This window comes from Triticum urartu, chromosome 2A, assembly GCF_056163025.1.
Source record: "Triticum urartu cultivar PI428250 chromosome 2A, HENAU_Tu73, whole genome shotgun sequence".
Classification (NCBI taxonomy): Eukaryota; Viridiplantae; Streptophyta; class Magnoliopsida; order Poales; family Poaceae; genus Triticum; species Triticum urartu.
In genome coordinates this window covers 720,988,321-721,000,378 of record NC_141874.1, presented here as the reverse complement: position 1 = coordinate 721,000,378, position 12,058 = coordinate 720,988,321, and the positions used below count along the sequence as shown (strand labels likewise).

The window sequence follows — 12,058 nt, the reverse complement described above, 5'->3', positions numbered from 1 at the left end:
TGTTCTTAGTTGTTTTACTTCCAATACCGGTATGAACAGATACCACTTGGTTTGGCTATTCCTATTGGTCTCTTTCTAATAGCCTATGAACAAATGCTATACTTAGTTTTGGCCGTTACTTTCCTAGTTGTCTACTGATAAGACAGATAATACATCTGATTTGGGCAGTGATGCTAGTCTGAGCCCCCCTCTCTTAGGCTTAATTTACATGTGGCTATCCCTGTGTTGTGATGAACTAGCCCTGGCACTTCCAGGCTGTCTGAGCACATAATCCCTCAAGTATACCTTGAGGTCTTCTATAGCTTGGTCTTGTGGATTCTAGTAAACCTGCTTCTTGTGGACAGCCTGCTCCTCCTAGCTGCTTCACACTATCTCACAGATATGGTTTTGGGCCCAATCCTGTTTGATGTTTTGGACACCAAATGTCTAACAAACCCTACTCTAGGGTTGGCTGCCCTATTTATACTGGCCTGATAGGTGTGACTAAGCTGTGTGTGTGTGTTTGTGATGTCCTCACAGGTGGCTTTGGTGATTGTGGTGTTAACAACAGCTGCTTATTGTGTCAAGCTCTCCTTGATAGTTATCTCGTCTAAGCTGCTGGTGGCTGGATGTGTTGGACTTGTTCTGGTCGGCTGGTTGTGATGTATATCTCCTCCTGGAGCTTTGTTTTTGGCCTTGCACAGTGACATGTACCTATTGTCACTGGACAAAACTGATTGTGGTGATGAAGTCTAATCCTTGGCTTTAATCACTAGTTTTTAGTTGGCTTAATTCCTGGAGCTAGTACTGATAGTGGTCTTTGTGTTGGCATTTAACTTACTACTTTTTTTCTCGAATACGCACGAGTGTGTGTATCATATATTAAAGAAGAAAGGGGAAGAGCCCTCCACAGTTATAGTACATCCTTACCGGCGTTTCATCGCCATCCGCCTACACACTAAACCGACTACTCGCCGTGTGCCCACTCCGGTGCCCCTATAAAGGCCGCTGCCAGGTCTCCTCTCAAAATGCCCGCCTGCATCCAAGCTCTACTCACGCTTCCTATTTGGTTCATAAGGCGTGTAACGCTTACATTCGCCCCGTCGAACACTATGGCGTTCCTGTGCTTCCATAGCTCCCACAGGGTGAGCAGACATACGGTGCGGATTGTTTTCGCAATACGCCCGGGCGAGCCGTGCCTAGTGCACCAGTCCTGCAGTGTCTCTCCTGCCTGCGGCGCACCCGCTGGCATGTTGAAGGCCGAGAAGATGCGGGCCCAAACCTCCCATGCCAGCACACACTCCACAAATAGGTGGCCGATCGTTTCGTCGTGCTGATCGCAAAATGGGCAGGCGTCTTGGTGTGGTAGCCCTCGCCTCACCAATCTGTCCGACGTCCAGCACCTGTTCATGATTGCTAACCATGCAAAGAAACGGCATCGGAGTGGAGCCTTCGAACGCCAAGTGAAAGCCGCCGTGGGGGACACCTGTCGTCCGGCAAATCGAGCCGCGTAGGCCGATCGGGCCGAGAACTCGCCACTCCTCTCCCAAGACCAGGAGAAGGAGTCCACAATTTCCTCCTGGAGCTGCACCTCCCCAATCCTGAGCCAGATGCTCATATACTCCTCGATCCCGGCCATGTCACCAATAGGCCCTATGTTCGTGGCCCACCGGCCGTGCGCGACAGCCTCAAAAACTGTTCGTGTCCCTCTGATCCTTGTCGTGACTGAGCCGTATGCGCGCGGTGCGAGCTCTTGAATCCGATAGCTGTCGAGCCAACGATCCTCCCAAAATAGCGTGTCGCGCCCGTTCCCCACAGTCACTCTGGCTGCTGCCTGAAAAAGCTGCTTTGCCTCCTTTGGCACTGAAAAGGAGAACTCCGCCCAGGGCCTGTCGCGATCCACTCTCTTTAACCATAACCACCTGGTTTGAAGCGCCACATTCGTCCAGGCCAGGTCGGGGATGCCAAGCCCACCGGACCACTTAGGCGTGCAAACCCGGTTCCAGGCCACCGCATAGGCGCCTCCGCCTGCATCCGGCTTGCCGGCCCACAAAAATCCTCGGCAAATCTTAACCATCGCGGCGATGGTCCTCGGTGGCAAGCCAAGAGCCAGCATGGAATGGATCGGTATGGCAGATAGCACCGATTGTACCAGTAAAGCACGGCTGCTCTTGGGTAGGGTCGCCGCCTTCCAGTGCGGCAGGCGCATGGCCAACTGATCCATGAGCCCTTGCAGTTGCGCCGCCGTGAGCTTCCTGAGGGAGAGCGGGAGGCCCAAGTATTTGCATGGGAAGGCAGCGGCAGGGCACCCAAGCGTGTCACACACAAGAGTCAGCTGCTCCTCAGAGCATCGGATGGGAAGTGCTGCGCTTTTTGCCATGTTGACAAGCAGACCGGCAGCCTGACCGAAGGCGCGCAGGATCAAATCACAGGCTACCAAGTCCCTCCGCTCCGGCCTGATGAAGATGGTCACATCATCCGCAAACATGGAAATCCGCTGCCGCAGTCCACGACGTGCCAGGGGGTGAGGATGCCAACTGCCGTGGCCTTGAGGAACAGCCGATGCAGCGGTTCCATGCACAAGATGAATAGCATTGGGGATACCGGGTCTCCCTGGCGGAGCCCGCAGCAGTTGAAGATCGTGTCACCGGGCACCCCATTCACCGCAATCCGCGTGGACGACGTGGAAAGAATGCCACAAATCCAAGCTCGCCATCTTCCTCCAAAGCCCATGTGCTCCAGCACTTCCAGTAGGAACGGCCATTGAATGGTGTCGAAGGCCTTAGCGATGTCCAACTTCAGGAGCACCGTGGGCTCCCGCAGAGCGTGCAGGCGCCTAGCCGTGCACTGAACCAACATGAAGTTGTCATGGAGAGACCTCCCGCTCACAAACGCACTTTGATGGTTGCCCACGAGATGCGGTAGTTCCGCCGCCAGCCTTGTTGCCAGGACCTTCTCGAAAATCTTGATTGCCCCATGAATGAGGCTCACCGGTCTGTAGTCCTTAAGCTCCATCGCTCCCATCTTCTTGGGCAGAAGTGTGACTATCGCCTTATTGATTGAAGGCAGCCCCCGCATGTCTCCACGGAAAAAATGGTCCATTGCCCGCATGATGTCGTCCCGTATAATATTCCAGCACGAGGCATAAAAGCGCCCCGTAAATCCGTCCGGTCCCGGCGCCTTATCGAGTGGCATCCCTTTCACCACTTTCTCCACCTCCTCGTGTGTGAACGGGGCCTCAAGGTGCGAGAGGTCATGCACCGGCAATCCCAAAGTATCCATGTTCAGCGCAAAATCCCTATCCGGTGCTGAGCAAAGAGGCTGGAATAATATGCATCCACTTCCTCCGCAATCTCGTCCTGACCGGATAGCATGCGGCCGTTCTCATGCAACGACAAAATGGCATTCTTCCGTTGTCTATGGCACGCCTGCCGGTGAAAATATGTCGTGTTTGCTTCTCCATCCCTCAGTTGCAGCATCCGGGATCGCTGCCTCGCAATCATACGTTGCAATGAAGCCAGACCGAGCAGCTTCCTCTTCAACACTCTGCATAAGCCGTGCTCCTCAGCCGAGAGCATTCTGTTATCCATGGCTTGATCCAACCTCGCAATGACCTCGAGGGCGATCAAGGTTTGCAGCTTAGCGTTACCAATCCACTTATCGCTCCATCGTTGAAGGGCCTTGGCGGTGGCCCATAGTTTATTATCCAACGCGACAAAAGGGTTTCCCGTCCCGGGCACCGAATGCCAAGCCGTGTCCACTACGTCAAAGAATCCCACCGCCTTTGGCCAGAAGGCCTCAAAGCGGAACCTCCTACCCATCGTGAAGTCCGCGTGTAAATCCACCGGCAGGGGGCAATGATCGGACACAGCCGATCCCATCGCCGTAAGCAAGCATGCGGGGTGCAGATCCTCCCAGTAGCTAGATGTAAAGACGTGGTCAATCTTCTCGAGCGTGGGTCGCTGCCTCTCGTTGGACCATGTGTACCTTCTCCCATTCAAGTACATCTCACGCAGCTCCAGTTGGTTGAGCTTAGTTCGAAACCTTGCCATCATCCTGTTGTTTACCGCATCATTGCTCTTGTCCTCGGGGTTAACCAAGAGGTTGAAATCCCCTACCACCGTCCATGGGCCAGCATGCAACTCACGTGTCTCCACCAGCTCCCGCATGAATTCAACCTTGGCCTCGCTTCCCTGAGGCCCATACACACCGGTTAGCCACCATTCGCCCCCCTCGATCAGCTTAACTAGTGCCGTGAGTGTGTTGTTCGTTTGGTGCGGGTTTGACACCGCCACCACGGTGGCGTCCCATGCAATCAAGATGCCACCCTGTGTGCCCACCGCTGGAAGGTAGAAGAAGTTCTCCATTCTATTACCGAGGCAATGCCTAACTAGTTCCGGGGCTACAATCTCCAATTTGGTTTCCTGGAAGCAAACGACAGCCGGGTTGGCCATAGCCACTACTTGGAGAATAGCGTTCCGCCGTGCCGGGGAGTTCAAGCCCCGCACATTCCACACGAGCATTTTGTATGGTTGTATAGCCATCACAAAGGCCCACGTACCACCAAGGTTGGCAGTCAATGCCCTGCCTCCACCGGCTCCTCCTGCTCTTGCATCGACAAGATGGACGCGTCCCACCCAAACAGGGCGAGGATCGCGGCAATCTGCTCGCTAGTGAGCTGCTTGGAGAAGAGTTCCGCATACATGAGTAGAGTCTCATCCATGATCTCCTCGCATTCGTTCGCCAAGCAAAGCCTTCTCATCAACACTCTCTGTTGCTTGGACGCCGCAGACCCTTTTCCCACGCCCCTGGCCAGACGTGCACTCCTCCTCGGGTTAGAAACTGGTGTCCTCCTCCTTTGTGACCTCTTCAAGTTCCCCGCTGGCGCACGGCTTGCCGGTCGCGCGAGAAGGGGCGTGAGCGTGCGACGTATCTCCTCGCAAAACTGGTTTAGCTGCTCCTGGTGCGGCACATCCAACCCGCGAGACCCCACAACGCCCTCACCAGGTACGTCCAGCGGCGAGATTGGCGATAGACTGACCATGCACGTAGTCACATCCATGCATGCATCCACCATGGGCCCTACCATGTTGCTGCCCATAGGAGAAAACTCCTCAATCCCCAAGGCGGAGGTGGCCCTGGATAGGCCAGGCAGGCCGGACGAATCCTCCCCATCCTTGTATTGGTCCTCGGGCGGGAGGCGCGTGGGGTCATGGACAGATGTGGGGACGAGTACAGGGGTGTCCTGTAGCAGCAGGTCCCAGGACCCAATCCGGACAAACCCTGGCGAATCCTCCTTGGTATTGCTGCCCGACACGGGATCCGGCGCCAGGCAGTCCCGCTCCACTTCGCCCTCCGAATGGGCCGCGACCACGTCTTCTAACCTCTGACGGAAAGGACCATAGGAACCGGTGCACACAGGAGTCTTATCCCCAGCTGTCAGTTGGCCCACCTCAGTTCTGGAGGCAGGAGACGACGTGGGCGATTGGACTGTGCCCAATCCCGAAGACGACCGGTCTCCCAACCTGCCCAGCGCGCCTGTCACGTGGCGCTGCGCAAGTGGCCCGCAGACGCTTTCCGCAGTGGCAGCCGGACCGGACGTAGGCCGCGGCCCCACCTGTTCCCTCTGATCCACCGTACCTTCCAATGGACTAATCCGAACCTCCTGTTGCCGCGCCGACGGAGCAGAGACGGCCGATGAGCGCGCCGGCGGGGACGCGCCCCCGGTATTCTGCCCACTCCTCGAGCCAGCGCACCGCCCACCTCTAGACCGCGAGCGGGCGCGGCGACTAGGACGACCAGAGTCCTCCTCAGAGTCGGCGCCCTCCGATGGCGGCGGCGGCGGCGAATCGGGAGGCGCGAGCCGCGGGGTCACCGGCGACGCCTCCTGGAAGATGTCCACTGGGTACCAGAGAGCATCCGGGGCGCCATCCTCCTGACGCAAAGACCGCCGGCCCGGCTCCTCCACCACCAGAATCCGCCGAGCAGGAATCCTAGCCGGATCGTCCGTTCGCAACTAGACGCGGAAACGAGCCATGTCCTGTCGGCTCGCCGTGCGCTCCGCCACCTTGACGACGAGACCCAAGCCCCACAGAACCGCCTCCGCCGTGCGCCTAGTCCATGCATTCGCTGGCACACCCATGAGCGCCAGCGGCACCAGAAACGGCATCGAGACGCCCGTGGCCTGGGCTTGTCGGAGCCATGGCCGCAGGACGAGGGAGAAATGCGCCGTGGACGCCCGACCACCTGCCACCAGCCTGTTGCGCGTAGCCATGTCCCTGCAGAGAACCAGGAAATCCTCGGGGTAGTAGGCCCTGATGGAGATGTCCAGGGGGCTGAGCCTGTACTCCTCGATGATCGCGGTGGCCGCCGACGTGGGGTCAACTGCCGGCCGGCTGCCGCCAATGGAAACCAGCACCGCCCGGGCAAGCTCAGCCTCCAGCTCCCGAATATCCTCACCAGCCTCCAAGAAGACGCAATCCACCGGCTCCGGCCCGGCCCCGCCCACCAGAGCGCGCGGCTCCACCGGCACGGAGAACTGGGGGCCCACCGCACTCGCATTGGTGCTCGCACCGGACTCCGCGCCGGCAACCTGGCACCAAGACCGCCCAACGCGGACCGCACCGGCGGGGGAGGGGGGGCAGGCGGCGGAGGCGACAGCACCACGGGTTGCGGCGGTGGCGGGGGAGGCGCGGGGGGGCTTCCGCAAGCGGAGGACGAAACCGGGGCCGGACGCAGTGCCGGCGGCGGGCGCGGGGGCTGTGACTCCGGAGACGAGCTGCGCGGCCGCGTGCAGCCCCGCGAGGTGTGGTTGTCGCCACCACAACGAACGCAGCGCGTCGGGTTCTTGCATTCCGCCGAGATGTGGTCGTCGTCGCGGCCGCAATTATAGCAGCACCCATAGAGAGAGGCGGGGAGCCTGGAGTCTGGGCGCGGCCTGGGCGCCGGGATGTTGAGCGGCCGACCCGCAGGCGCACGACACGCCGGAGGCGAGCGCTGCCTCTGGCCTCCATGGCCACGCTCCCGCTGGGTCTACCACCGATGGGGATCCGCCGCCCTCGCCGGAGGACGAGGAACAGCAGCAGCCCCGGCGCCTCCCTGGACGATGGGACCAAAGGCCGAGTCGACCACCTGCGGGACGATGATGGAGCGGATCTGGGGCCGCGGCATGGGGGTGGGGGAGGGGGCCTCCGACGAGGAGGAGGCAGAGAGGGAGACGCGGGACGCCATCCGCGCGGCAGGAGAGGGGGGGAGTGGGGCGCCGCCTCCGGGGTGGAGGACGGAGGAGAGAGGTGGCCGCCGGAGCCGGGTGGCTTCCAGCGCGGAGCGGAGCTTCCGGCGAGGCTGCCCGGATTATTGGAATCGTACTACCCGGATTGTGGTGGCTTCTTGATGGGTCCTTGGATGGTTCTCTCCTTTGGCTCTTTGGTATTGGTTTACTCTATTTGGCTTTCTAATTAAGATCACTTTGAAAAACAGGAGCTTAACTAAGATTGTCTTGATCTCAAGTGTTGGCTCCTACAGCATTGCGTTTCACCAAGTGAAATGCTACATTTCTACTCCTAACCCATTCTCTCTTTCTTAGTGTTTTTGTTATGCAGGTTGGAAGAAAAGAAGAAGATCCAGACAAGATCTTAGTAATAAGATAGTTTTAGCAAAATAGATATTTAGTTTTAGGTCATTTCTTGTAATTTCAGATATGGAGTGCTTGTCTTTAGTTTTTGTTTTGACTTTGTGAAACTTGCTACCTATGGATGAAACTGTGTAATATTGATGAAACTATGTATGTGTATGGATACAACTTGCTACTATTGGTGTTTGTGTGTGTGTGTGAAAATGAATTGATATAAGAAGAAACAGAATTAATGCCTATTTGGTCTCTTTGCCATCTGCCAGCAGATGGCAAAGAGCCATGCCCTTTGCCGTCTGCCAGCAGACGACAAAGGCCTTTGCATCTTTGCCGTCCGCCAGCAGACGACAAAGTGCCCTTTGCCGTAGCTTGTTCAGCCGGACGTTTTGCCATCTACTGGCTAATGGCAAAGGCCTTTGCCGTCCGTCAGGCATGCCTTTGCCTTCAGCCATGGCAGACGGCAAAGTTCCTGATTCCTGTAGTTGATGGAGGGAGTATAAGTTAGCAATCCAACTTTTTCATCGCATTCTTGATCTAACCATGTATATGGACATCTAACATTTCTTTTTAAACTAAGATGGCGCCGACCTTATATTCATTTAATATTCAACCAATATCCCCTTATAAATGACTTTGTAACTCTATGATCCATGTAAATAAGACATATCTACTTGCTCCATTCAGTTACCATCGTGTATGTGAAATCATTAGCATTATTGTATGATTAGTTCATGAATTGTAAATGAGCATTGGAACTTTTTTATAATGTGTTCATGATCTAACCATGTATATAGAGATTTTTAACATTTTTATAAAATAACATAGCGAGATTGCTTCATGACTTTGTGCCTTACTTGGCACCGAGAAGAAATTATCAGAGAATGGCTTTGTTTTTTTAGATGATGAGACTGGCCCATGCATGAACGAAGCAGCAGCTCTGGGCCAAACCAGAGAATTTGCATACAAAATCTACAACTGAGTTTTTTATACTCAAATAGCATAAACATTGTGTCAACCATATATAGAAAATTTTAAAAATATCCAAGAACATTCAACATAATACGTCATTACAACCTTGTGTCCTACCTTAAAATGGCAAAATGTAACTTCAGAGTAGTCTTTCGGGGTAGGTTGATGCATAAATTTGTATCGCCGATGTACCTAGAGAGAGAAAAGGAGTGTACGCGTGAAATCAGAAAACATACAACCGTAAACCGAATGAAACCAGGAAATGTAAGAGTGTAAACCATGTGAAAATAGGAAAGTCTCTTGCAGACAAGCTTATTATCTGGTTTGGTGCTACCTACAGCCAAGGGGGAGCGAGGTTCACACTCGGCGATGGACCTACTATAGTTCACCATAGTATGCTACACATGTGTGCATGGATGTCACAACCCGAACGCAACCAGGGGTTCTGGACCTAGCTCCACCTCGGGCTGTGATCTAACCATATATTTAAAGCTTAAACAACATAAGAAAATGTTTAACCCTCTTAAAATATAACCATATGCGATTTCAAACTTTTATGTCCTACCTAAAAATGAGAAAATGTGATACTACAATAGACAAGGATGGAAAGTATAATCCTAATAGACGGATTAAAACCAGATCTAGTGATGTGGTGTCGATACCTTTGGAGGGGGACCTCTTGACGGTGGTGAATAGCATGATCTCGGCGACCTCGACGTCGTCATCCTCCTTTGCCATCCACCACGCCCGAGATCCAAGTCGGAGTCCCTGGAGCGAACCTCAAACTCTTCAAAGTCCACATCTTCGTACTCCATCTCAAGCCCGACCCCAAGCACGTCAAGCCTTGAAAAGCGCCGGCCCCCGCCACAGCCTTGCCGGGGCTTCTTCTTCTCGGCCACAGCTTTAGCTTCGTCACCCTCCGTGTCACCGCGGGCATGTCGAGATCCGCGAGGATCCCGCCACCGCACATGGCCGCTAGTACCTCATTCTAGTCACTAGGGGCAAGGAGCCTCACCTAAATTGGTAAATGGGTAGAGTTTTTAATGACACATGCGAGCGAATGTGTAGGTTGGCACATGGGGGCAAGGACAGTCCTCTATATATATACACAGTGGTCGCTAAAACGGTGACCCCTAGGCAAGGGAGCATGTGGTAGAGCCCACAAATTAGGGGGGACCGCGCGACAGGCAGAAAGCACGAGGTGGTTCCAGAAGCAAGCATTTCAATTCAGGGAATCTTGCACGTTGGCCCCTTGAAATAAGGCATATTTCTAGTATCGCCCATGAAATCGAATGGATAATGGCTTTCTTTCTTTGATACCAAGCATTTTTTTGCTCATGATTGTATGACACGTCTGCGCTGGAAAAAAGTAAGCATGTGATATACACTCGTCAAAATGCCACCCTACGCTACCATTAGTAATCAAGATAAACAGGACAAAAGCATTGGATGTTTAATGAATACAACTCATGTCTCCCCAATGATTGGATTCACATTACCGTACTAAACCTTTCTCTCACTGGTGTTTAGAATAGCGCTTCATTTCCCCCTTGCTCCTAACCTCCTCGTGGCTTGAACTCCATGATCATGGGTACCTGCATGGTCGAAGAACGTCAGAGTGACAAGAGACAACTACGATGCAATTTACACATAGGTGACATTCATTGAAAGTCATTCCATCGATCCCTCATACAAACACATTGGGTTACAAATCTATACCTCAACTCATTGCCTTACCGAATTACTCACACATGGCGATCGGACCGCAATAAGATGTCGTTGAAGAACACATCAAGATGAAAGATTTATTGGCGATACATCTTACAATGTTTGGGGGATGCGATACATGCTTGCAAGTATGGCTATCTTGGAGATGGATTGATGCGGTGGTGAAGATGGTGGTTGCTATGGAGATGATATGTGAAATGGAAGTGGCTAGGGTTTGTGAGTGGCTTTTGGTGCGAGGATGGAGGTTCTTCCATTCTGGCGTTTGTTATTCACGAATTAGGTACGGGTCCCTTCAACTAAAAAAAGGGTATGAGTCCCTTCAACTAAAAAGGGTACGAGTACCTGAATTGTAATGCTGAACAATACACCCCAATAAACCAGAATAATAAAAACAGTAAATCCACACTAGGTGTTCACGTTAACACTAATCCAGAAGAAATACCAAAAAACTAAGAACCCTTCTTCCTCGGTGCGTTCACCTATGCGGGGAGAATAGTCAATGATTATGTCGTCATCTACGTCGCCTTCTCCTTCACTATGGCCAACCAGACCGAGGCTTCAACCACAATGTGATCACTGAAGCCACCTGTACGATGGGCTCCATCATGGCAGTCTATAAGCAACCAACGAGAAGAGGCAACATGAAAATAAAAATTATCACTCGACCTACCTCTTCACTCCATTCTCTATTTCTATTTCTTTGACCGATTCAAAGAGAAAGAGAAAAATACAAGATGGTGGATCATCCGTAGAGGATAGTGTTTGCTCAAAAAACTATTGTAGAGAAGTTATTCCTCGGCCTCCAAAACTTCCCCAAGTATGGATATACCACTTATCCTATTTTACAGTTTGAAAAGCGCATTGGGTTGAACGTTCCATTATCATATTATCCCTTCATAGATACTATGTTTAAATAAGTTCTTGGCCAATTACTATCTAATTTTACACCATGACAGCACCCCGCCAGTTAATATCCACTTTTACACCACAACAGATTTGGGGTTTAAATTACTAACAAAAATTAAAATTTGAATCTTACTAAATAAATCCATGTTTGAGAAAGAACAAAAAGTGGTGGCTAGGCATTGAATATGAAATACAAGTGAAAAAGATGCACAAACTGGACAAGAAATATGTTTCCTTACTATTGGGTCTATACATTGCTAACAATCCCTTTTGATATCATTGTTGATAAAATAGGCCATATGAGAATGAATCCAAATACATATTCCTACCACGCCCATCACATTTTTTTACTTGCGAAAGGGAAAAATATGTGCTTACGAAAAAAAATAGTAATAGGCCAGCCGGTTTGCTTCATTTCTTAATTCATTTAATTTTGTTACATGTCTACACAGATCATGGGATACAGATAGAATTCATGGTCTCCTTTTCATTTTATTTTATCGCGTAATATATGTTGTTTTCTTCCTTATTTCGGGAAAATACTGACATTAGAAAATACATCAGCAAACTACTCACATGTTTCGAAAAAATGTTTGTGACATATTTAAAAAAATTATGCAGTGTTAAAAAAACAACGACAAATTTTAAATAGTATTAATGGCATTAAAAAAGCTATACATCAAACTATTTTTCTTGTGTTTTTAAAACATGTTCCTGACATTTAAGAAAATGTTTATGCAGTGTTAAAAATATTCGCAATATTTTAAAAAAATAATGAAGTTTTAAAATTTAGATATAAAAATGATCCTGCTTTACAGAAAAATGTTCATGAATTTGAAAAAAAAT

At 51.6% G+C, this 12,058-nt stretch overlaps 1 protein-coding gene across 1 annotated transcript; it reads right to left on the bottom strand.

Moving 5' to 3' along the window:
• Positions 1 to 3,263: 3,263 nt before the first annotated feature.
• Positions 3,264 to 4,433, bottom strand: LOC147987144 (uncharacterized). The gene has a single exon (XM_087542294.1). The coding sequence runs from the start codon at positions 4,431 to 4,433 to the stop codon at positions 3,264 to 3,266; it is 1,170 nt and encodes a 389-aa protein (XP_087398420.1).
• Positions 4,434 to 12,058: the final 7,625 nt, after the last annotated feature.